This window comes from Passer domesticus, chromosome 3, assembly GCF_036417665.1.
Source record: "Passer domesticus isolate bPasDom1 chromosome 3, bPasDom1.hap1, whole genome shotgun sequence".
Lineage (NCBI taxonomy): Eukaryota > Metazoa > Chordata > Aves > Passeriformes > Passeridae > Passer > Passer domesticus.
In genome coordinates this window covers 63,631,105-63,657,136 of record NC_087476.1, presented here as the reverse complement: position 1 = coordinate 63,657,136, position 26,032 = coordinate 63,631,105, and the positions used below count along the sequence as shown (strand labels likewise).

The 26,032-nt window shown below is 41.9% G+C and overlaps 2 protein-coding genes and 1 long non-coding RNA gene across 22 annotated transcripts in view; 1 reads left to right on the top strand and 2 right to left on the bottom strand.

The window, feature by feature from the left end:
* The window catches only part of REPS1 (RALBP1 associated Eps domain containing 1), a 63,837-nt gene extending 61,247 nt beyond the window's left edge, over nucleotides 1–2,590 (bottom strand). For 6 of the 13 annotated variants that reach the window (XM_064413531.1, XM_064413532.1, XM_064413533.1 and 3 more), the window contains exon 1: nucleotides 2,305–2,589. In XM_064413531.1, coding sequence (XP_064269601.1) covers nucleotides 2,305–2,457 — 153 coding nt within the window. In that variant the 5' untranslated portion in view covers nucleotides 2,458–2,589. Of the gene's footprint in view, nucleotides 1–2,304 lie in introns of all 13 variants that reach the window. The other 7 variants (XM_064413534.1, XM_064413536.1, XM_064413537.1 and 4 more) reach the window with 2 other exon arrangements.
* Nucleotides 2,591–10,320: 7,730 nt separating this feature from the next.
* LOC135296770 (uncharacterized) lies at nucleotides 10,321–20,199 on the bottom strand. Of its 7 annotated transcripts, none has more exons than XR_010358778.1 (3): nucleotides 19,455–20,042; nucleotides 13,200–17,776; nucleotides 10,321–11,655 (listed from the first exon to the last, which is right to left on the bottom strand). It is a non-coding gene; the product is annotated as an uncharacterized LOC135296770 (long non-coding RNA). The 7 variants fall into 7 exon arrangements; XR_010358773.1 differs by lacking the exon at nucleotides 10,321–11,655 and having other exon boundaries at nucleotides 12,081–13,328; nucleotides 14,054–17,776; XR_010358775.1 differs by lacking the exon at nucleotides 10,321–11,655 and having other exon boundaries at nucleotides 12,081–14,202; nucleotides 14,288–17,776.
* On the top strand, nucleotides 19,829–24,689 carry ABRACL (ABRA C-terminal like). 2 transcript variants are annotated; one of them, XM_064413515.1, is made up of 3 exons: nucleotides 19,829–19,850; nucleotides 22,823–22,889; nucleotides 24,112–24,689. In XM_064413515.1, the coding sequence occupies exons 2-3, from the start codon at nucleotides 22,829–22,831 to the stop codon at nucleotides 24,294–24,296; spliced, it is 246 nt and encodes an 81-aa protein (XP_064269585.1). In that variant the 5' UTR covers nucleotides 19,829–19,850; nucleotides 22,823–22,828; the 3' UTR covers nucleotides 24,297–24,689. The 2 variants fall into 2 exon arrangements, with proteins under 2 accessions (XP_064269585.1, XP_064269586.1); XM_064413516.1 differs by lacking the exon at nucleotides 19,829–19,850 and adding an exon at nucleotides 20,298–20,407.
* The last annotated feature ends 1,343 nt before the right edge of the window (nucleotides 24,690–26,032 follow it).

The following is a 26,032-nucleotide window of genomic DNA, read 5'->3' as shown; positions in this document are numbered from 1 at the left end:
TTTCAAAGCATCAAATGCAATTTCCCTTTGAAGAACCCCAATACAATATATTCATGCCTGTGTTAAGGTATGGCTCTACAGGTTAAGAAGAATGCAAAATAACTAGACAACTAAATTATTTTCAAAGTATGAGGTACTTTTCAGGTGACCAACTGTGACTGCACAAGATACTCATAATGGGTCAAACTGCTAAGGGCATTTCAACTTTCTTTGTACTATTTACAGTCTCATTCCTCAGGCAATCTAATATCTTGTTTGCCATTTTAACTGCAAGGTTCTCCTTGGGATCACTAGAGTGATAAGCCAGGTCTGCTTCTTGAGTTAATTTGTTTAGGACCCATGGAATGATGCCCGAGTAGTCTCTCTTCTTCAGATGCAGTCTACTTTGCAAGAAAATATCTGACCTTCTCTGCAAAAGATAAGGATATAATCTGTGGACACTTGTTTTCAGAATTCCAGGTCTTTCCAAGTTCTTGCACTAAATTCCTGCATGAAATAGTCTCTAGTACTAGCTACTATACACTGATTCAGACAAGTTTTATGTAAAAGAAATTTCTAAATACAGCAAAGATGTAAACATTCACTTTCCCTGGGATGATTTTTCTGAAACTGGCTGGCCACACACAAAAAGTAGCCATGGGTGGCCCTTGAGAAACTTTACTCATAATACTGAGCATGCAGACTCTCCTACCATTAAGTCCAGTCTAGCAAGTCATCAAATAAGAGATTACCAGGAAGAGCCATTTCTTATTCAGCCCTCTTCCACTTCATTGTGTCTTAAACTCATTTCAACTAACCAAGCTGGGAGGCCCAAAACACACCAATAGTAACCCTAGTCAGTAAGTGTTCTCCTGGCACTGAATTTCAGTATCCTGCAATTTGTGTTTCTAGCAACAGTAAGTTTAATACTTTGTTAAAAGGGCTGCTTATCTCACTAGGCTGAGGATGAAACCACATAAAAGGCGGCATGGCTTTCTGAATGCAGCTTTACCCACAGCAGCTTAAAAGACTACATAAACTTTAAAGCACTGAACAATGACAGAGGGAACTGCAAGAGCAGCAAATTATTACAAATAGCTGTTCATAAGAATGGTTCATTGGGAATACGTTCCTCAAATAATCACATACACACAACACCAAAGCAGACTTTCCTTTTCCTATGCAGGTAGCTCTGCAATACTGCTACACGTCTTAACTTAACCTGGCCAAGGAAGTGCTAAAACCTTGCACATACATACTGCAAGTATGGGCCCGCATCTGTCTTAACACCACATTTTTTGTTATTAGAAACATTTGGCTGACTACAGGTAAGTTAATACCTGCCGGCAATGATGCCCAAAAAAGACTGCATGGCTTAGGTGAAGTGGACCAGTGTCAGTAGCTCCCAGTGACACAAAACCAGATTTCCTTCTATGCTGCTCTTCATCAGCAGATCATGGGGACAATCTCACCCATCCTCAGTTTTACACTCTACAGCTCTGACGCTGTGGATGGCTTCTGTCAGCATGGAATATTTTCCTACCAGTTGCTGGACGCTGGCAGCAGAGCCATCACCAGCCCATTCCCAGCCCTGCAGCCGGAGGTACATAAGGGAGGGATGGGCTGGCACAGGGTGCACCACTCGCTGAGCCCCTTGCTCTTCCCTTGCAGCCGGAGGAGGGGCTCTGGTGGCCTGTCGGACAACAGCTCCGTCCTACTGTGTCCAGTCCCGGGCTCCTCAGTACAAGAACGACAAGGAGCTAACAGAGAGTCCAGCGGAGGGACACAAAGGTGGTCAGGGTCTGGAGCTCTCTGGCCAGGACAGACTGACGGAGCTGGGCCTGTCTAGTCTAGGGAAAACTGAGAGAAGATCTCATTAATGCACATAAATATCTCAAAGGGGATGGTGCCAGGCTCTTTCCAGTGGTGCCCAGCGATGAGAAGCAATGGCCATAAACTAAATCACAGTGAGTTTCGCCTCAGCCCGAGGCAGAGCCTGCTCGCACCGAGGAGGGCACAGCAATGAACAGGCTGCCCAGGGAGGTGGCGGAGTCTCTCTGGACACTCTCAAACCCCACCTGGACGCGTTCCTGTGTCACCTGCTCGAGGTGACCCTGCCTCGGCAGGGGGTCGGGCTGGATGATCTCCACAGGTCCCTTCCAACCCCAAAGACTCCGTGACCCCCGAGTGCCCAAGGGCTGCGGGGCGGGCAGGGGGCGCGGGCCGGACGGAGGGGAAGGGCAGGGCCGGGCCGGGGCCATCTCGGCACGACGGGGCGGTGCCCAGGCCCGCCGACCCCCGGGGGCGCCGCGGCGGCGGCCGTACCTGCATGACCACGTCGTTGGGCAGCTGCGCGGCGCGGAAGAGCTCCAGGACGCGCCCGTTGGACGCCACCTTCTTGGTACTCTCGGTGTCGCAGTAGGAGAAGAGGTCGCAGTAGTAGCGCTGCTCCGCCTCGCTCAGCGTCATCCCCTCCATCTTTTAGCGCCGCGGACCATCCGCGCCCGCCGGCGGGGCCGGGCAGGCGGCGGCGGCGCTGGGGGGGCGCGCACGGGACACACGCGCCGCCGGCGGCCGCGCGCGGGCGGCTGCTCGCACCTTCCCCCCGCCCGCCCACGCGGCCGCGCGCCTGCGCGCCTCCCCCGCGCCTGCGCGCGCCGCCGCCCGGAAAGGGAGGCGTGGGGAGCGCCCAGCGCCGCGGGCAGCCCGCCCCCTCCGCGCCGGCGGCCCCAGCGGCGGCGGCGGAAGCGCCGGCTCGGGGGCGGGGCCGGCGGGGACGGGGCCCAGCCGCGCTCCCCGCTGCCCCCGCCCCAGCTGCGGCGCCCGGGGGGCGGCAGCAGAAGCAGTAGCAGTAGCAGTAGCAGTCCGCGGCCCCGGCCCCGGCCCCAGCCCCGCTCCGCGGCCCGGTCACGCGGCGCAGCGCCCCCTGAGGGAGCGGCGGCGCGGGGCGGCCCCGGTGCGGGGCGTGTCGCTCTCCGGCTCGGCCGGGACTGCGCTGGCCCCCGGGAAAGCTGCCCAGTGAATCTGGGGATGCTCAGCTGCGCGGCCGTCCCGGCGTCGCGAGTCGTGTGAGAGGCTGAGGCAGTGCCCAGCGGCTTCCCGAGCCTGCCTGCCTTCACGGAATCACAGAAACAATTACTTGGAAAAGACTCGAGATCATCGAGTGCAACCTATCTCTGAACACCACCATGTCAACTACACCATGGCTCTCAGTGCCACGTCCAGGCTTTCCTTACATACCTTCCAGGTCCTTTCCTTACATACCACCACCTCCACAGGCAGCCCATTCCAATGTCTCGTCACCCCTTCTGTAAAGAAATTCCTCCACCTGTCGCTGGTGTGGCTTGAAACAATGTCCTCTTGTCCTATCGCTGGTTGCCTGGGAGAAGAGACGACCCACAGCTGCCTACATCCTTCTTTCAGGGAGCTGAAGAGAGTGATAAGGTCTCCCCTGAGCCTTCTCCAGGCTAAATACCCCCAGCTCCCTCAGCTGCTCCTCACGCCCATCTCTGGACTTGCTCCAGCGCCTCAATGTCTGTCCTGAATTGAAACATCCAGAACTTGGACATAGGATGCAAAGTGTAGCATCACCAGTGTGAATAATCACTTCTGTGGGGCTGGGGGCACTGGCATCATCCCCAGTCCAGGTTCTGCTGATAACGGGTGAGGGGCAGCCCCTATTATGCCCTGTAGGCCCCAGCTATAAGTGGTTGCCCCACTCTGAATGCTTCCTCTTTCCACCATCACTACATTATTCATCAACACCACATAGCACACAGTAAGTGCCCTGGATAATAGCTCCATACATCAGCCTTGCAAGGAAGAATGGGCAAGAGCTCACCTATCTCCACATCAAGAGCTCTTGCTCCATGTGTCTGTCCTGGATGTGTTTTCTGAGCTTCTGTGTATTTCCTTGGGTAGAATTGTAGAATGGTTTGGGTTGGAAGGAACATTAAAGATCATGTAGTTGTACCCTTCCTGCTATGAACAGAGACATTCTCCTCTAAATCAGGTTGCTCAAAGCCCCATCCAACCTGGCCATGACCATTTCCATGGATGGGTCATCTGCAGCTTTTCTGGACGACTTTTTCCAGTGCCTCACCACCCCCACAGTAAAGAATTTCTTCCTTATATCTTTTCTAAACCTACTCTCTGTCAGCTTGAAGCCATTCCTCCTAGTCCTGTCACTATATGCCCTTGTAAATAGTCACTCTTCATCTTTCTTGTAGGCTCCCTTCAGATACTAGAAGGACGAAATTAGGTCCACTTGGTAGACCTATGCTTTTTCTGCAGTACACTCACAAAATTGCCTCCAAGCTACTTCAGCTTCTGGAGGGCATGTAACAAATGCCGTGGTCTCCTGCCTGACCTTTTGACTACCTGGTCTGATTTAAATCCTCCTGGGCTGGCAATCTACTACTTCATATATTTCTGTCATTCTTAATTTATGTTTCTTTTTTTTTCCACTTCACCTTCCTTCACAACTCTTCCAGTATTTCTCTTTCTAGATGGCTGTTGCTGACTGCTCTATTTCCCTTAAGCACCTCATCCTTTCTGCCTCTTAAGATAGTTACATTTTGAACTTAAAGTAGACATTCATTTTTCTTGCTATTTGAAATATACAGATAACTAAAGTTTTCTGCTAGCTAAAGTTTCTGAAAATCACAGATATGCTAGCTTATAGTTACAAAAGGTTCTTCCCAGAAATATACCATTATCAAACTTTTGGAGTTTATCAACTCCAATGACAATAATGATGAAACCAAACAGAGCGATCATGTTCTCAGTTAAAATTCCTCAAAATAGCCTATATTAAAGAAACAACTTTTTAAAAATATTATATCTAATTATTATGATTTTATAGACTTAAGGCTAATTTAGCATGATCAGTCACTTGGAGCTATTGTCACATCAGTATCTCTGCAAGTAAAATTATTGTGACCCCCTTCCACGGTTAAATTGCATATTGTGATTCTATTAGCTACACAGAGGCATATGTAGAAGAGGTTTTTAAATCACTTATCAGTAAGTGGGTTCCATGTGTCTTTGCTTCTTAGTGATTGTGTGCTAGTTCAGGCATTGGAGTTTGAAACATTAATATATGCATATATCTTTACCCATAAGTTAGTGTGAGGACCCCAAAATATTTTATTGTGAAAATAATGTTGAGGTTTATTTGTAAGAGTAATCTGGACATTTTATTATTTTAATTGAGTTGCTATTTTATTATTTGCATCTTTGCAGCAAGAACTCTGTACATTAATGGGGATCACTTGGCTGCAGCAGTTTGTACAAGACACAAAGACTAACACAAGGAGGAAGCTCCCCAGCATGGACTGATCCCACATATCCAAGTGTCAAACAGTTCTGAAGTGTGTTCAGTAACTGTACATTTCACTAAATGCATTACATGTTGTGTGAAAATGTCATGTCATTGCTTACTGGAGAGATGAATGCTTTTTTTTAATGCTGATTAATGTGGTACAGCATCTCTCTGAAGCTGTTCAGGTCAATAGTTTGGGAATCAGGTTGTTGGGTCTCATTTCCAACTCCTGTACCATAAACCTACCTATTTGCTTCGTGCCAGTTCAAAGACTGAGCAGAAATAATAAAAATTGCATGATGTGTAGCAAATTAATTTCTACTTCCAAAGATCTACATGTGGAAAAAGCATTTTTACCTCAGAGAGTCCCACTACAAGTTTTCTGTGTTTGACTGTGGGATCGTCCTTCCCTCTCCTGATGAGCCCCTGAAAATCGCCAGCCCAAGGAGAGATTTTCTGTTCAGAAAATTTACTGGTGCCCCTCATGCCAGACTTAGCATCTATTGAGATAAATAAGTAAATCTTTTCAGTGGCATCTCAATGGCAATTCATTTTGTTTGTCTGGAGAATATGCTGTTTGCTACAGGATGAACTGAGGAAAAGAGTGTTCATGCATATTGGTAAGAAGTGAGTAACTTCTCTTACTGCCACTTGCCAGTGCAACTGACCCAAACAATTTAGACTTTTAGGTCTTTTGGTTTGGAAAGTTTTGTATCATGGCATTTCCCAGCGCTCATATTAGATACACAAAGAAGGTTTATGGTGAAATACTCACCAAAATGTATCATTAGTGACACACTTTTGATACAGTAGATTCAGCCTTCAGTACATGAAACACTTGATTCAAGTATCTTGATTTATGTTTTAAGCAGAACAAGAAAAGGACTTTTTTATCCTGGAATTTTAGATATTGTACCTATTCTTCTCTTTTTAATGTACCTTCTTAGAATTCAGAGTTCTGAATAGCTAAGATTTAAACTATTCTCCATATGGTACCTAATTTTACAGTATTTTATTGTCTGTGAAGAAACTGTTAGATTACATATATTGATATCAAAGGATCCATCCTTTAAGAGATTAGAATTAGAGAAAATCATCGTTGTCACAGGAAGGCCAAGTCCAGTGACCCAAGGGGATTGAAGTGCAAGGTTGTTTTGCTGCCCATAACTTTTAGAATCAGACCTAAATTATGTATAAATAATACATTATTCTTAGAAAATACATACTTTTAAAATTTGATATGTGACCAGAAGTATGTATGTTCATTAGTCTTAAAAACTAAAAGGAAATTTATTTGTTTAAGGGCAATACCACCTAAAACTGGTTTCAGTATCTTTTATCAGCTGTGAACTTACTACTAGTTTCTGAAAACTAACTGTTGCACATGTTGAGACTAATTTCTAGAAATAAATACAACTTATAAACAGATGCAGGGCCTGGCACTCATCAGGTGATAGGGGTGTGCCATGTCTACAGTCTGCCTGCTTTTGATGTTCTTATTACAGTTAGTGGGTCTCACGTAACACCTGATTTGCACTGAAGTAAGACATATGCTCAGATTATTTTTTTTTAATTGAAATGCCTTCAAATAACTTTCAGCCTTATAAAGTATGTATTCAGGTCCAGTTTCCATTTTGTATCTGGTTCTCCAAGTTTAGAAAAATGGCCCTGAGGTTATTTGTCATTGCCTTTCTAAATTCTTCCGCATACATAATGCTGTGGAGCAGGTTTTACAATCTCTGTCAATACATTCCCTTTACATGCAGCTCATCAGGAGTTCTGGGAACTTGTTCTATCCTGATTCTTTATTGTAAAGACAAGTAGATTAGGTCTAGAAATGAACGGGAGATGTTTAAAAATATTTGCTGTTTCAGACTTTAAAACTGGTTTGTTGTTACTGCCTGATTTTTTTCCAGAAAAAGAAGATACCTTTGGACATAAGGTACTTTATTCCAGACAGAAGAAGATTTTGAGAACAGTGTTAACAATTACAAATGAAAGAAGTTCCTTTTCTGCTTTTCTAAAAGCATATGTATTTCCTTTTTATAGAAGCAACATTTTATTAGGAATATAGCCATTTTACAGACATTGTACCCATACTTTAGTAAATTTTTGCATGTATGTTGTGTTACACTTTCCAACTGTACATTTTCGCAATTTTGAAAAACATCAGTTTTGTCGTGTGCTGTTTTTACCTTCCATGAAATGGCATCCATATTTCAAATAACCTACCAGTTCTAGCAGTCCTGTTGGGATTGTTTTTCCATCAAAAGGACAGCCTACATTTAAGGCTGTGAGATTTTCCACAGTGAAAAATCTCTTTCCACACAGAGCCAGGTAACAGACAGTAACAACAATGGGGGTTTTGTTCTTTCCCTTCTATACAAGGAGAGCACCTTTGCAAGGAGCATTCATCATGTGAACACTGGATCTAAAGCAATGTGGTTACTCACCAAAGTGAGTGTGCAGGCACATCCTAGAAGGGAAAATAATAACTACTCTCTCAGCAACCTCCCTAGAGTGTTGTGTCAGCACTGAAATATGCATGGGATCCTGGCTGAAGACATCTAGTGTCTCTAAACCTCCTCAGTGCAGAATGGTGTCCTTTCCATATCATTCACTATTGCACTAGTTTTTCCCAGTCTCTCCCTTAAACATTTAATTTGCATGTTTTATCAGGGTCCTTGTAAAAGTTGCCCATGTTTAAAAAATTGAATTATCTTCTCTTTCACCCAAATACTTCACATGATTGAAAAGAGAAAAGCAGTCAAAAGAAAGCCTTTAAAGGAAAAAGTTTCAGTTAAAGCAGTCAAATGGAAGATACTGGAAAAGAGCAACTATTACTCCTTATGATTTTGGCAGATTTCTACATGAGATTTCCCCTCTGCATGCCAAAAGGTGGTGAGCCCCCTACCCTTACCCTGCCAGACCTACATGTGTTTGGCCATTTTCAGAGAGGCATTCCTTTACAGAATATATTGAAAAGAGTGATTTTTTTTATATTTATCTGCCTGAGCAGCTGATTGAATACCACCTCTCTTTAGATTTTAAAACTACTCTTGTTGCTTCCAAAAGAAAAGAATGTCTCTTGCTTACATGATACTATGAAATAAGTCTCTTAGTGAAATTAAAACTCCTTGTAGATTCTTACAATGTTTAACTGTAAATTCATCTGGTCTTGCTGCCATATTTATTTACAGTTTATTAATAAAAATGTCTACATCCTCTTTTATAAATATATTCTCTATAGTTTTCTGGAGTCAAAATGGATTGATTAGCTTTTCTTTGGACTTTTTCAATGGATTGATTAGCTTTTCTTTGGACTTTTTCACACATACATATTTATTAATAGAATTATTTATATATTGATAGCTAGCAACTGCCTTGAGATATTATAAGGCTATATACAAATTACTCTTTAAAAATTATTTGGAATACCTTTGTAGTCCCTCAATTTCTTTTTTTATTTTGAAGCTCTAGAACTTTCATTACTGAAGTCCCAGTTAGTCTGAAAACAGTCTTAACCTCCATTGCCTTTATTTACTCAGCTTCCTTCACCCTGGATTCTTGAGCCATTCTCATTGTTCTCCTACCTTTCACTCTGTCCTCTTGCTCCCTGAATGTGGAAGCACAGTGTAATTTGATGATGAAACAGGATGTTATCCCTTCCTGATGGGATTATTCCTTGTTATTCCTTCCTGATTATTCCTCATTATTCCACTGAATAATGATCTCCATCTGGGAGGGTTGTTAACAGCTACTTCAGGAAACTTCTGGCACATTACTGAATTTGTCAGAAATTGGTTACGAGGTGGGAAGAAGTGCTGAAAGCAAAATTTCACATCTCTCCCATATTACACACATACTCAACCCTCCCTTCTTTTTATATTCCCTGCTTTTAGCTGTATACATAAATGCATCTGTCCTTTTCCTTACAGTTACATCACTTACATTTTCATTTCCATCTTACTATTTTTTACCTAAAGAATTTTCAGTTATAATCAATTATGCAAGACTTTTAATTTCCCCCTTTAACCTTTCTTTCTGCATATTTTTTTCCTCACAGACAGCAATACAATCCTGCACAATATTGATAGTAATGGGGTTTGTATTCCATCTTGCCTGTTCCTTGTGCTCCCTGCACCTTCTCTATTCTGGATTCATGGGTTTGCTATTTCCCAGATTCTCCCTCCGAATTTGACTCAGACTGTTCTTTTAGCTATTTTCCATTAATATCAGTTTCCCAAGGATTTGAATTAATTATTTTTTTTTTTGTCCACAGTGATGTTCTTTCTATGTTGAGATAAATAAAATATATAACCCCCACTGTCTTTTTTTTTTTTAAGATATCTATAATCTAGTTTATTTCTTAAATTCCTCTAGAGCAAAAATACCCCCATGTGCTTTCAAATATGTGTCATTTGTTAAAAACAACACTGTTATGACATTTCTCTGATGTTTCAGTCAGGTATAGGAGGGATATTAACATGCTGTGTGCTCCATCTGTGGTGGCTCTAGGAAGGAGTCTGATAATTAAAGGTCTTCCTCTCTATATATAGCTTTGCTTTAATATGTTTTACAGACTCTCATATCTTCACACTTTCTAGTTTTTATGCTATTTTTTTCTGTCCCCTGTCTTATGTTTTTCTCTTTTTTCTCTTCTGAACATCTTGACTTATTTTGAAGATCTATTTCCAACTGCATATCTTTATCCACATTTATTGTGAGGGATTAGCAAGGGAAGCTGGGATCCGTGCATGATCACAAGACAGGCAGTGGCCACCTTTGCTGGCAAAAGCCCCACACTGCCACCCCAGCCCGGGCAGTGGGCAGGACTGTGTGGTCTGCACCAGCAGCCCACAGCCAGGGACACGCAGGGCAGCGATGCAGTGGGACTGCAGCTCTGGCCAGGCCCTGCAGCAGAGCCTGGGATGAAGGCAGCTCCCTTGGGACAAGGCTGGCCTTGCCTGTGGCTGCCCTTCCAGCAGCTGACCCAGACCCCCACAGCCAAATCCCAATCTCCTTTGATCATTGACCTCACCTACACATCCTCAGCCCATGTGTATTCTTATAAAATCTAGGATAATTCCATCACATTGAGGAACATAACTTTGCACTTACCTCGCTATACTTGACAGCAGAACTTGATTTCAAAATACACTAGCATTTTCATTGTACTACCATTATAATTTACAGAAACCATTCACAGACCCCATTTTTTTGAATTTGACAGTAAGATATGTAAAATATACAAAGAACTGAAATAACTTCTGTTTGCATTGAGACTCTCAAGATATCAGAGAAGGATGTAGTTTTCCTGTCAGTGTATAAATAATTCCTGAAGAAAAGCTATTACCATCGAAACTTGACTCAGTTAGCAAATGCTAATGACAGTCCTGTAATGTAAAATCAATGAAAGTTATTTGAACTAAACCCATGATTTGAGCAGAGTGGAAATACACTTAATTAACACGCATTCAAGTGTTCTAAATAAATGCAATCTCTTTATTTTTGAAACATCATGTTCTGTTCCAGTCATTTTAGCAGGGCTATATTGGGTACAATTTGGCCTAAGCCTACATAGTGCTACAACATTCTAAGTGGAACCATTGCCAAGTACTTTATTTCTCCCTGTTCCTTTAGGAAAAAAAAAAAAGTTCAGACCTTACAGTTCTTTAAATTAATCATAAAATGAATGTGTTATAGACTAGCAGGATGGAATGGATATATGTGCATAAATTCAGAGAGATTATTGCATCTTTTGCTATCCACGCATTTTTTCATTGAAGTGTCAACTTGTGTGTGCTTTCCACCAAAGTAATTTTCCAGAATTTGTGTCTTTGACAGAGGAGAGATAATACTCTTGAGTGCATGAAGCACATATCTCTCTTATACTGGAATATAAAAGGTGAAGAAAATCAGCACTTTGTATCATTACTCTTTCCATGTGCCTTTTCTTTTAGGCTAAGAGTAGTTTTGACTCTCTTATAGAAAATTATTTAATCAGGAAGCTATTAGAAAGCACAGTCACCTCTCTGACTGAAGGGCTGTGTCCTGAATTCTTGTCTCTTCTGTACTCCCCAGCAGATCAAAACCCAGTTGTGATAAAAGGCAATGCTGATTCTTTGGAAGAACCTAAGCACTGTTGCTACCTGCCTAAGGTAACAGTCTAGATCTCTTGGCCTGAACAGGAACCAAAAGGTTGCAGACTATCTCAGCCTCCTTGTCCTCTCCTGACCCATGGACTGAGGTACTAGGAGGTTTCTTCATGGGAAATGTCTGGGTAGTGCTTCTTTTTATAGGTGTCTTCCAAATGGCTGAGAGACAGTGAGGGCAAGCCTCAGGCACAATCCCTGCAATTCATTTGTAGAGGATGTCATAGAGATAAGAGGAATAGCACTGGAGAGCAAAGCAGAGCTTGCCAGGAGCACACAGTGGGCTCATGCTTGCTTCCCCACATCTCCATCTACAGCTCATCTACAGAGTGAGAACAGAAATTTCTTGTGCCACTCCCCAGTCCATTTCAATAAGAGTTGTTGCAGCCCTGGTAAAAAGCCTGGGACTAGGGGGCCTAAGAGTGCACCAAATGTGTTTTGTAATGATGGAGCTGATGAACTTAGAGGTCATTTTCAACCTAAATGCTTCTATGATTCTATATTCTATATTCAAATGCTTCTATATTCCAAACCTTTCTCTTGTTTATATTTGATCATAGTACTCTAGCCCCTCAATTGACTGAAGACTTAGGAAAAACAGCTGAGAAAAGGAAACCCAAAAATAGTTTACTGAGTTTTTTGGTCAGATTATTTATTTGTGTAGTTTGATCTTATTAACTTGAAAGAAAGAGAACACTTTTAATGCGGAGCTACAATACTTTACATGGAACCCCCTCCCACAAACTCAGAAGCTACCTTTCACATACAACCTTTTTATCAATAAGGGCTTTTCTGATATTGTCAATGTACTGGAAAAGCCATAAATATATATATTATTAGATATCCAAAATCGATTTAGATACACTAAATCGAGATTGATGCACTTAAAGTGGCAAACCATTGCTTTTTTTGAATGAGGCATAGTGGAAAAGGACGCAGGAAACTAAGAACAATAGGTCTGGTCCCCTTTTCCTCTTCTCTTTATATAGAGATTATGAAGGAAGTGAAATGGTTCTGTTTCCTCACATCTGACCCATGAGAAAAATAGCCTGTGCAGTCAGTTTTAACTTGGGAACACACACAAGCTCTATTTCCCAGTAATGAAATAAAGGATATGTATTGCTCAGAAAGGGAGTAAACAAAACAACGCCTTCATTTCTCCTGGTGTGAGATACTAGTCTCAAGCCTTCTGCTTGCCTCTGTGATGGAAACAGTTTGATCTGTAGTAACCAGTTAACCAACATAACAAGTTTTTATTCATGGCTATTTGCTATATGAGAAGCGGTTAATACTGAGCCTTTGTATTTGTTAACACTGTTAACTAATTATTAGTTAACACTGACTTACTTTGCTTGCTCTGTGATACAATTGATTGTTTGAAGGGAAAAAAACCCTAGCCCTCCAATTTCTGTTTCCTGTTAGCACTGTAATTACAGTTATTTCTGGGCTTTAAAGCAGCAATAGATACACAAATTCTGGAATCATCAGCCCCCTCCTCACCCTCATAATTTCTGCCAAATTTGCAGATCAACAGAAGTCTACTTTCATGTCATCTAATATTGTTTTAGAAGATTCCATTAAAATTGAAATGGAGATTAACTGTTTACAATGCAGGAATATGCTGGTTCCTAATACACTACACAGTGATGATGCACTCAAAGTGGCAAACCCTTGCTTTTTTGAATAACACATTGTGAAAAATGGAGGAAGGAAACTGTAAGAACAAGTTGGTGTAAACTTACTTGAGGAAAGCTTGGACTCAGAGGAAGTGCATTGAGAAGTTTCTGTAACTGTTCACAGAGAAAACACTTGCCTGTGTGCATGACAGTTTTTGTGCTTCTTTCAGTAAACATAAAGGAAATGGGATCCATCTGTGTTATTTGTGTGACAGAGAACAAATAATATTAGCTTCAAAATATAACATCACAATACATTCAGAGGCAAATATTATTCATGTATGTGTAACACAATCACATAGGATAACTATATACCAAACAAAAGGATGGTCATATATTTTTCTTAACTGTATTTTTAAATCTAAGCTTTTGCTATGTATCATCGATCCTTGGACATAATTTCCTCAAGGAAAATAAGAAAGGGTAAGACTTATCCCAGAAGCTTGGGATATACAATTGCAATTCACTTTGCAGAAGAAAAATTCGTAAAAATATGTGTTAGATGCAGGAGAAAATCCTCCCATTTGTAATCAAACCATGTGGCATAGATAAAAGCGCAAATTAATTTGATATTCTCATAGTACATCCCTCGTAGAGATTTATCTCCTCTCTGAAATCAACACACAGTTTAACCTTCTTCACCATCAAAGAAATCCTCCTAGGCTATTAGGTCAATATGCAAGACCACTGCCAGTGCTCCATGGGAAGCTCTGCTGGGTGTCTGATTGTTGCTCCCTCTTGCAGCTTCACACAGCAGGAAATCAAATCATTTAAGATCCAATGACTTGTGGCTGTAGTGCCAGTGAAATTAATAAAATTTGATGACACGTGAATTTGAACCTCATTTGGATTTCAGTGCTGGCATTGTATCTTTAAACCAGAAAAGAATTCCTAAAAGTCAGTTTGTATACAGATCTTACCTGAAAAAATACACTTCCCCATATGCAGGAAACAATAAAATGTTTCTGTATGTGACTTAAAAACAGAGTATCAATTCAGTGCAATTGCAAATATTATCAGATTCAAATGGTGTGATTTGCATCATAAGCACTGCTCTTCAGCTAAGAACCTGGAATGCAGATAAGCAAAATTACAGACAAAATTAATCCTTAAAAATGCTTATGAACAGGAATCTTGAATTAAGTGATCATTACCTGTAATGAATCCAGTGATGAAAGTTTTCTTCCCTGTTTTTAGCCAGCTGTAAACTTCTGTCAGCAGGTCTTGACATTTCACCAATTAAAAAAAAAGACCGTGATGACTTTTGCCATGACACGATTTCATATGCTAAGTAAATGCATTCTGACAAATGCAAATACACAGTTCTATTTCAATAAGATTTCCTTCAGGAAAAGATTTTATATACTTCTGTCATGACTCATGGTAAATGCCTGAGCTTTAGGAAGGAAATTTATATGAAACCAATAAATAAAGATATTACATCTACAACTGCATTTGATATGAATATGAATAGTAATTCCATATTAATGTAACTGTCATCTCTGCTGCCATTATTTGACAGATTTTTTGGAAAGCCTGTATTTTTGGTTTTCTGAAAAACTCCCCAAAATATCAGTATGTATATATGTAGAGGGAAAGGAGAAAGGGAGGTGATTTTTTTTCATGATGCATACTAAACAAGAGGACAGAGGGTCTGAATTCTGTTCCCATGCTGTCTGGAGATCAGGAGATGTGCTGCTGTTTCCTTGCCACACAAGATTTTTTGACACCAGGAATATGAGAAAGTATTTAGTCTTCATGTGGCTTGCTCTCAAATATTCAGCTCTTATAACAAATAACACATTATATAAAATCAGCTATTTATACATTTTTTCTCTTTGTAAACTGTCTCCAAATACTGTTTGTTGCACTGCTCTCTCAATCCTCTTTACTTCACACCCTTTTGTGCAAAAAAGCATCACTCCCTGACTAATTTTGGCTTTGTGCCTGTTGAGAAAGGCTTTGGGTTCAACCTTACATTTTTCAAATAACTGCTCTCAGACACATGGTTTGCTGTATAACTAATGTTATGGGCCGTCTTTTAGCTTATATTGATACAGCATCTTTCTGTCATTTCATGCAGAGGTTTACTCTTGGCTTAGGGATGGAGAAAGTAATTTCAGTGATTTACTTCAAGATTTTAAATACTCCTCTTTTCTATTCCACCGTAGTAAAGGTTTACATGCTAAATTTAGGAAGCAGAAGCATTATATTGTTCAAGACACCTAGTGAATAATGAGAAGGCTGTGATGCACTGAGGCCATTCCTGAACTAACTCCTCTCTCCTGGACAGACTTCAGTGAGCTTAAGTGAATCATTCCATCTGCCTCAACTGAAGTGCTCATTCAAGAACCAACACTGTCAGCAGTCACTGTGTTTGTATTTGTAGTCTCCCTTGTTCTGAGGCTGGTCTGGCTTATTTGCTTTTACGTTAAAAGAAATATTTATGTTTTTGCTAAGTTACTTTTTCAACTCACAGAGAGTAAAAAAGAGAAAGTGTTGGTTTTTTTTCTATTGTTCTCTTTTCGTTTGGTCTTTTTTGGTCATTATAGGAAAAGTAAAGCTAAGAGGCTGTACAATTAAACATTTTAAGTATGGCTCTACATGCAAATTCCTGGAAAGTTTAACAGAGTATCCCTATGCTTTTCATTTTGGTTAAATTATTTTCTCCCTTGAAACAACTGCTGACTTAAGGCAGAGAGAGTGGTCAAGGAAGACAATGATTGGATCAAAAACTATGAAGATGCTTTGGATATGGAGTGCTGTTTTCCTCATTGATTGGTTTGTCTCAAAAAATACAGCCATTCTTCTGACTGCCTCTAATATCCATATTACTTATTTCCCTCAGCTTTTTATAACAGCATTGACTTGAATTTTAATTTCTCATTGTACCCAAAGACCCTGTCATGTTCAAGAAACAGATAGCTTACATTTTCTGTGGGGTTACAAAGTCCACAGGAATAAGGGACGTAGTAGATCCTCTACCACTTTAAATCTTTAAATCATATTAAGACCTTTTAGATCTGTTTTAGCCTGGGCTGATGTGGCTTTTGAGTCAAAACCCTACAGCACACCTGTGCGATGGGTGCAATACACCCGTGGTGAGGAGAGACTCAGGACAGGTCGATGGCACAGATACCTGATGGGGCTGGGCTAAGCCAGACACATCCACACACTCCTGTTTGAATCACAGCACCACAGTTTCCATCCACCTTTGGAGACAGTAAGGAGAATCTGGCACTTTGAACAGGTACAAGTTACTGGTGTTAAAGCAAGGGGATGGGACACAGGCACTTGCAGTGGGAATTGATGTTTCTACTAAATCAACATGTCAAACAAAAATGTGTTGTAAGATGACAGTAAGACCTGGATTACGTAAGAAGGCTGTAAAGATGATCTCATCTAACAGTGAAATCTGCAATCATGGTGTCAGTTCTAATGGTTTTTAGCTGGGGAGGATCTCAGCAGAAAATGCTGTGTGTGCACGAGATGGATATGCCTGCATACGCATAAGCACATATAATGGAACAAAAATTAAAAGTAACATTATTATACAAAACCAGAATAGCATGGGCTATCAACATATACTAGTAAAGTGAGACTGTTTAGTTAATATATGCTGGAAAACAATATAAATGGCCATTACCTAGCACATGCCATTTTAACTTCCCCCTAAATTTTTCAGGCTTGGCCTTAATGGTGTTACACAACTATCTCTGGAGAAACCTGAAACAACAAATATGTTGACCACGTGTTTACTGTAAACATTAAGTACTTTTATAAAGCTAATTTCTCATGGGTTGAGAAGCTGTTCAGATGCCATTCAGAATCAATGAACAGCTGAAAGGTAGAAGGAGACAAAGAGGTAAAGCTGGTAGTCAACTGATAGTCGTGACTGAGAGAGGTTACTAATTACTAGTGTGCTCTTCGTACCATTTCTGCTTGGACCTTCTGTGCTGTTCAAAGCTGTCATTGAAGACACGGGGAAAGAGGTGATGAAGTTTGTGTGATCCTACTTTAAATTACACAGTAAAATACCTGATGGTACTGAAAAATGCAAAGTAGTGTACTGGGGGGAGAGTAATCCTATATTATCTGTAACAGAACAATTAATTGCTACCACTTTGGAAATAGCTTTTGAAACCGTTGTGCATGGCGCTTAGGACTTTTAAATAAGTCAAGTAAAATATTGGGAATTTTTATTGTTGGGAGTGAGAACAAAACAGAAAACATCCTTTATGTCTTTTGTATATACTATACCCACATGCTGAGTAACACTGACAGTTCTGCTTCTTCAGTCCCAGAAACTAACAGAGAATTATTTGAAAAATTATAAAGAGAAACAAGAAGGATCAGCAACATAGAGACACATTCATCTTATATGAGATTAAATTAGGGAGTGTGATGGAGAAAGGAGAAGATAGAATAATTACTTGCTCCAGTAACTGCCAGAAGCCAGGAGAAAAACCGATAGTTTTCATGGATTGCACTGTTTTCCAAATGCCTTCTCTTGGTCCCTGCTGGAGGCAAAATGTCCAGTTATATTGATGAGTTGATCAGATGCAGTACGTCTACTGTGTTGTTCTCAAGTGATGTTTTTCACATCGTGCATAATTCCTCTGTTTGGCTGCCTTCATGGGCATCTGGGGGGACAACAACAATCAAGTGAGATGCCAAGGAAGGTCAAATCAGAATAGTCTGTTTTAAGGCAGAGTCTCTTGAGTTTTAGGGAGCACTCTTACACAGCTAAAATGCATAATGAATTATGAGTCTGATGATGACCTTCACCAGTTATATGAAATATGTATGAGTAATATTTCCATGTCCGTCCTATGAGCTTGTAAAGGACAATTTTGCACTTCTTTCATTTTTAAAACAGCATCAATTTGTGGAAACAGAATGATGGGAAATCACCATCTCCATAATTATCATGTTTCCTGCTCACTGCTGCTGCCCCTGTAATGACATAATCAGTCATTAATTTCTGATGCTGCCCAGCTAATTTTTGTACCTTAATTGACATGGTAACAGATAGTTTTGATTTCTTATTAACCTATTTTAACATTACATTACTAGGAAGGGTCATGAAAGAAATAGTAACAAAAGTGTTTCAATAATCTCCTGATGCCTGGACACAAATACTTGGGTATAACACTTCCTTTTCAAAAGACAGAATAAAAAAAAAAATTAGGCTTACTCAAAAACATGTGTCAAAAGAAAATAAGATGAGGAATTACAGAGTTTTGTTCATCTTTCTCAGATATATAGTTGATGCTTCTTATAAATTAGGGTCTATGAGTCAAAACTTAAAAAGGATTTTTTATGTAGATTTCATCATCAGTACAATAATATTACCTTTAGTCTGAAAAAGTCACACACTATTACTCGATCAAACAAATTATTCATAATAACAATCACATTATGCAAAAGCCTACATTATTTGTGCAAATGTAATGAGGTTTTTTGATGATTAAGAAATCTAGATTATGTGCAACTGAAAGCATGTTGTTAACAATAAAACCAGAAGATAAGCACTTTTATTCTATACTGCTAAATAACTGGAATCTTCAATGTATTTGGTAACATACTAAACAGATTCACTTTTAAAAGCTTTATCTCAGATCTACCTTAAAAAAATACCTTTTTTTACTGTAGCATTTAGCATTTTGTCAGTCAATATAACAAAGACCTTAGGAAAAGCAGTATGCACATATGGCATCACATGCACAGAGCATCAGTGCTCTTCAGATGCTGCATTCTCCTGGGAATTTTCAATGTCTTTTGATCCAATTCAGATAGATTTAAATTTCATTTATTTCCTTAGCAACTTAGGAATGTATTCCTTTTAATGTTGTTTTCCTAACTATCAAGGTTTGTTTTTTGCAAAGAGCACCCCTTACTGATGTAAAATCATCACAGTATCTAATCTGTTCCAGAAAATATTTTGGTAGCATATTGAAACCAGAAAGCAGTATGGTTTTGGTTTTTTTTTTAACTACCAAAGATTCTGTAACTGATCGATAGTGATTATTCAATGGAAAAGTTAATCTTTTCATGAAAACACCATCCAAAAAATTCCTTGGAAAAGCAATGTGCCTGGACTGCAATCCCTGGAGTGATAAAAATGTGATCTTCTTGGCATCATTTCCACTGTGCTAATCAATTTATCTAGCTGCAGGTTTGAGCCCTAGCAGAGCTTGCTGCAGTGGTTTGAGGTGCCATCACCTATTTATTCCTCCTCACACCCAGGATGGGAGAGTGTAAGAAGGGACCAGCCCCACATGGCACAGCTCACAGTCTGAGAAGGAATCTGAGCCTCACCTTCAGAAACTAGTGCATGAAAACTGTGAATTGCAAGGGCTGGAAATAGTTTCTTTTATCGAGTCCGCTTTAGGGTAGTCATGAGGAGGTGGCAGAGACAGCCGGTGACGGCAATGCCTTCAGCTGTGGCAGTGAGAATTTTTGGGAGAGCCTTGACTCTGACTTGGGGCTTGGCGGCTTTTCATTGTAGGAGTTGATGCAGCTCTCAGCTTAAATGCCTGAGTCCTTGAGAGAGGATGTAAATGTTTCTGTGAGGTGAAGAGGGACAAGAGTAGTAGTGAACGACATGGTAGAAGACAGAAAAAAAATTAAGTTGCATTCTTTCTGCAGCGTAGGGTGCGAGGATATGGGTGCTTAATGGAAACACAGATACACTGCAACGCAACTTCATCGACGGTAAATGGTGTTAACTTAGCTCGTTCACTTTCTTTGGAAGAAGAACTAGTTTTCTAGGAGAAAATAAATGTGGGGGGGCCTAAGGAATGTGGCATGATGTCACCCGGGGAAGCCAGCGGAGATGGGGCATAGGGGCCATGGGAGGGTGACGGAGAGCGACTGAAGCAACACGGTAAGTTACAGAAAGCTGACCCACAGGAAGAGGGGCAGCTGCTGAAGGGCTGCCCTTGGAAGGCGTTCTACCTAGCAAACTCACCAGCGCCCGCCGCGGGAAGACTTTAACGCTGGCACGGGGAGAGGGGTCCCGGCAGGGCAGGGCAGGGCAGGGCAGGGCAGGGCAGGGCAGGGCAGGGCAGGGCGGCAGCAGACCGCTCCCACAGCGCCCTGCCCGGGCCCAGCCAAGATGGCCGGGAGCGCCGCCCCGGGGCGGCGGGAGCTCGGCGCGGGAGGCGGCGGCGGGGGCAGAGCCACCTCCGCCCGCCCCTCGCCGGCCCCGGCCCCGCCCGCCGCTGCCCCGCGGCTCCGCCGGCTCCGAGCGGCCACAGCAGCGGCAGCGGGTGAGTGCCGGCGGGCGGCAGCGGGTCGGGGACAGCCAGCCGTCCGTCCGTCCGACCAGGGAGCCGCCTTCCCTTCCTCCGCGCCGGGGGCAGAGGCGCTGCCCGGGCTGCGGGTGCGGCTGCCGCTCTCCCGGGCGGGGCCCGCTTCCCGGTGTTCCCTGCGCGGGCGGCGGCGGGAGCCGGATCCCGCCGGGCTGTGGGAGGCGAGCCGCCCCTGCTTCCCAGCGCGGGCCGGCCCAGGGACCGTCGGTGCCTGCCAGGGGACGGGCGGCGCGGGGGGCAGAGGCGCTTGTCTGTGTGTCTGTCTATCTGTCTATGTGTGTTTCTGTCTGTGTTTCTGTATGTGTGTCTGTCTGTGTGTCTGTATGTGTCTGTGTGCGCGTGTGCTCGCAGCGGTTCGGAGCGCTTCTGCCAAATAAGGAGAAGTGTTTCATTTCCACAGCACCAATACACCGCCTCGCAGCCACGTATTGGCGTCAGGAGTATCAGAGCCTAATAGCTGGCGTGCACTTTTGATGGTTGCTGTGTTGAGCATCTGCAGTATAAAGTATTTAAGTTTTGAAATACCGAGCATCCCCTACTCCTTGCTCAGCCACGCTTCTCTGATCTCAGAAGTCTTGCCTAATTACGTAGAATTGAACTTTTTTTATTCTAAATAATGCTGTTTATATTGATGATGTACGTGTATGAAGATAATTAGAATTCAACGTGAATGTAAAGAGCTGAAAGTGAAAAAGAGCCTTTAAAATAAGAAGAGCGTCTTTAAAGAGAAGATAATTATGCCATTGTGATGACCAATATCCCAACTGGCAGTCTGACAAATAATGGGAGTGTAAGCACTCTAAGAGATGGGTCATATTTTCCTTGCTGACTTCATCTGTTTAGTGCGGAGTCCAGCAGCGTCCGGAAGTTTTTGGAGTTCCCCTTAGGCATTTGCAGCTGTGCAGCCTGGCTGCCCTGCCCTTTGCAGCGCTGGTCCCACGGGGGCACGTCCACTTTCAGTGTCACCTGTTGGTCGGCTGGTGCCCGCTGCAGTGCTGCTGGTGCTGTGCACTAGGGATGAACCTGTGGTTCCCTTGGGGCTTTGCCCAAAACACATGCTGATAATTAATCTTGCTCAGTTTTGCATGTTAAAAAGAAACATTTTTGGCATGTGAATTTTGGATCTAAAAATCAGACTCTGCTGCAAATGTTTTTTTGCCTCTTGGGAAAATCATAAGGGATCAGGAGGTGGAACTATGTCACTCTTGCCTATTTTAACTCAGTAAAAAAAGTAAGGAGGGGAAGCTTTTCTCTTAGGAAGAGTTTGTGATGCATTCAGATGTCTATTTTTAAACTCCACTTTCATACCAGTGCAGAAATCCCGGTTTCTTGAACAACAGAGAGGGTCTCTGTGCTCACTGAGCCCTTTTCAGCTAGTGCTCAGCTCCAGAAGCTCTCAGCAGCTTTTGTTCCAGCTGCATTGTTGGCACCCGTGGAAGCTGCATTTGATGCTTTGCTTTGTCTGTGATGCCCCATTTCTTGTGCTTACCTCAATGCCAGTTTTTGCTTAAGGAGTTCAGCATCTAAAGCTTTCATTGTGTGGATGCTGCTTTGCACAGGATAGGCCATAAAACACCATTCAGGCGCCTGCAGTTGTTAACCTCGGTGCTTTGTAGCTGGGTAGTGCTGTGTGTGGCTGTAGTGCTGCCATGTGCTGTGCCACGTATGGCTAAAGTGTTGCAAGGCATTGGTACAGATTGGTGCAGATTGCTGCGTGTCACAGCAGTGAGGTGCCCCGGATGGGTTTGGCAGCTTAGTAGACTCTTGGGATAATTCTGGGTGGGAAAAATGTTGACTGCCTTAGGTCACTTGCATAGTTTGGATCAGTTCTGCTTTCAGTAGCTGGTGTGCAGGAGCTGCTGTCCTTTCAGAAACCAGCTATATGTGTCTGCAGTATCTTCCCAGGATATGTAGAAAGCTGTGGTGTGGTTTAAGAAACCAAATCTACCACATATGTCAGAGAGAAATTTAAAGGCAGATGTTCCATTTTGATTGAAGCCATTGATGGAAAGTTGCGAAGCCCCTGAAGACGTGTGATGTTAGCGAGTTGCTCTGATTCTGTGGCAGCTTAAGCTCCTTCCTTAAAACAATCGACCCTCCTCTTCTTTGACCTTCCCACATCTGTCATATTTTGAGATTGGCTCCTTATATTTGTGTATAGAATGTAACAAGATTGTAACTTCTTTTCCCTTCAAATGCAGAGGCTCTTTATCTGTTCAAGACTGAAATCCTAGATTATCCTGTAGCCATGAATCTCCAGGCTACTGGGATTTATGACGTGTTCTGACATTCCTAAAGAACTGAGAACATGCCAGAACAGTGCAAAGGATTTACAGGATTCCTAATAACTTTGTAAATTTCTTTTCCTTTTAGACCACAATGAATGTGGAACATGAAATTAGCCTCTTAGTTGAGGAGATTCGGCGGCTGGGAACCAAAAGTAAGTACTGTAGCATCTCTGTATGGATGTGTTCACATTACAGATGTGTGTATGTATATACGTGTCACCATGCATGCATGTCATACGCATGTAGTCGTGTTACATCGAACTTAAGAACTTGGCAAATTCAAATAAGCAGGTAACCTGAAAACCTGCATATGCACTTCATGTTGGACTGTACGGTAACTGTCTGTGTCCTGTCCTTTAAAATAGTTCTGGTGTAAAGTTAAACATTTAAACCTCTGCAGCAGAGAGGATGTTGGCCTGAAATCCTGCTCCCTGAATCCTGAATCAGTTGCAGGAGTCACCTTTTCTTTAGGCTTTCAATACTTGCTACAGTCACCATAGAAGAAAGTTGCACCTTCTCCTTCCACCTCCTTCCTTGGTAACTTCTTCAGAATTCATGCATTTCCATCCTGTTCATGATCTTATTATTTGGAAGAAATTCGTCTGTATGCCTAAAACTAATCCAGGAGTTTTGTGTGTAGTTCCAAACTTCAGTAAATTTGCTTAGAAGGTACCATTTTCTCTTAAAATTGTTTTTTATTGCTGAAACTCCTATTTCTTTACAAATATTTATGCAGTTTGTGGATGTGCTATCTGCTCCTATATGTCAGTTCTGGTGCCATTTGTTCAGTTCCACTTGTTTTTCAAAGCCTAAATGCATATGTACATCTTGCATTTTGTATGCCTGCATTTGCTTCTTAGGAATAACATAACTTTAACAAATACATTTGAATTTTTGCTTTGTGTGAAAATTCACATTGCAGCCTTTTCAATATGACCCTCAAAGATTAATGAATGAAAAAAATGTGAAAAAAAATTAATGTATCATTTAGATTTAGGTTGGAGGAGCAGGCTGTTGGACTTGATCCTTATGGGTCTCCCTCAATTTGAGATATTCTAGGATTTTAATTATTTAAAACTAATTTCCTCCAAACGCTGTGAAGAGGTTCAATAGCCTGTGCTTGTCATAGGTTTCAGAAAGTCATCAATAAAAGTAAACAGAGCAGATATGTGGTCCTTGATACAAGTCTCTGAAAGGAAAGGCAAAGTTAGATTAGGCAGGAGTTCTGCCTAGTGTTTATCATCCAGCATTCATAATATGATCCCAAATAAACTGGGAAACACAGTAGGATTTGCTTTCAATGTTCTCTGTGTCACCTTATCTTCCCAGTAATCTCCTAACTTGAAGGAAATCTATATTATGTCTTTTATGTAGATGCTGACGGACAAGTGAGCGTGAAATTTGGCGTGCTGTTTGCTGATGAGAAGTGTGCCAACCTCTTTGAAGCCCTGGTGGGAACGCTTAAGGCGGCAAAACGGCGCAAGATCGTCACTTACCAAGGAGAGCTGCTTTTACAGGGTGTTCATGACAACGTGGATATCATGCTGCTGCAGGACTGATGCAGTGCTCCAGCTATGTGTTAATGGAATTGCTTGAAACAGTTTGATCAATCAAACAATTGTTTGATTTGCCACATACTCTTAATAAGGCTGATCATTCCGAGGTGTTTTGATGTATTTTCTATATCTTTATAGTCAAAAGAAAACTGTCCTATTTTGGAAAACATTCCCTTTTGTAAGTCTTCCTAAAATGGTACTGTATGTGAGTAATCTTAAAGATGCCAGACCTTTTTCTCTCTTCTCTTTTTTTTTTTTTTTTTTTTTTTTTAATCTCAGGTAATTCTCTCAAATGTCTGGTGGTTATTTTCAACAAATGAAGAAAGAGGACTGGTAATTTAATGTTTACAAATGAAAATGTGCCATGAAAATATAAAATAAAAGCACATACTTAAATTTGTGTTACTCTTACTGCTTTGGTTTCTCTTTTTATTTCAAATCTGAAATGAAAGCAAACTGAATTCCTGCAAGGAGCAGATTTAGGCAACTGTTCAGAAAGCACGGCAATGAGATAGAAATAATTTTGCAGTGTTATTCAGTAGAAGAATGACTGCCCTTTGGATTGGCCAGATTGTGCACAAAAAGCCATGACTGTTAAATGTACCTCATTCATCTGTGGCAGGGTCATATGCTTTTGTTTTCTTGTCCTCTAGACTTGTGAAGGAAGTGGGTGAGGAGCTCCCTGAATGCTTTCATGCGGTGTTAACCGGAAGTTAGTACAGCAGCTTCAGGTTGTGGTTCTTTTCCTCACAGCAGTCCTACTTTCTCTAAATCCCTCCAGGCAGAAGGTGGCAGGGGAGGGGAAGAAAAAAGCCCTTTTGATTGTTTTCTAGCTTACTGCCAATTCTTTTTATTAGGTAGAAGTGTACCCTCCAGTAGGGAGAAAGAATTATTGCATGAAGAAAGCAGTTGTGGGTAAGCAAACTGCTTACTGCTCTGTGCTTACCCTCCACAGCTGCAGCTCTTAAAATTGCAGGATAGGTGGATTTCCCTTAGCAGCCTTTTACAAGTACAAAACATTTGAAAAGTGTCTCCTCATTTACAGATCCACCAAATGGGTGCATTGTTATTGAATCTCTACAAAGCTATGTAGTTCCAGCTGCTACCCTTTTTGTCTTGTTTTGCTCTGCTTTCTGCAACAGGAAAACAACTTAGATCCTGTGTGCAAACAGATCTGGGCTGCCTCTGCTTTTGCTGGCCCCAGAATCTGGAGAGCAGGGAAGTGATACACAAAGAAACTTGAGCTGTCTGGGTCCAAGCCAGCTGGAGTGAAGGAGCAGAGCAGGAGCTCAGCACAGCTTAGTGGCTCCAGGGCTCTGCCTCTCTGGTGCAGCTCTTCTGCTTCCAGGCCTGAGCTGGCAAGTGCCTGCACCCTTGTGCTCTGCAGGTGGAAAGAAGGGGGACAGAGACCCATGCCTTCTGCCAGAGGGGTGAGACCAGAGAGCTGTGAGTTGCCGATAACTACAGCTGTTTTTTCTTCTATTTTGCTCCTAGAGTCTGGATTGTCTGGATTCACAGAATAGCCTGAGTATGCTGGCAGATACCAAGTGCTTTGTGATTATCTGAGATGCCAGTTTTGGTACAGGGAGTACCAAGCTATCCCAGCCAGGAAGTAGCTCTCTGTGCAAGCTCCTGACAGCTCTTTAAGCACTGAAGGGCTCAGCCTCGAAAATCTAGTAAAAACCAAACCAGCAAACGTAAGGCTCAGTGCTGAGTTGGAACCAAGGCAGGACTATGAA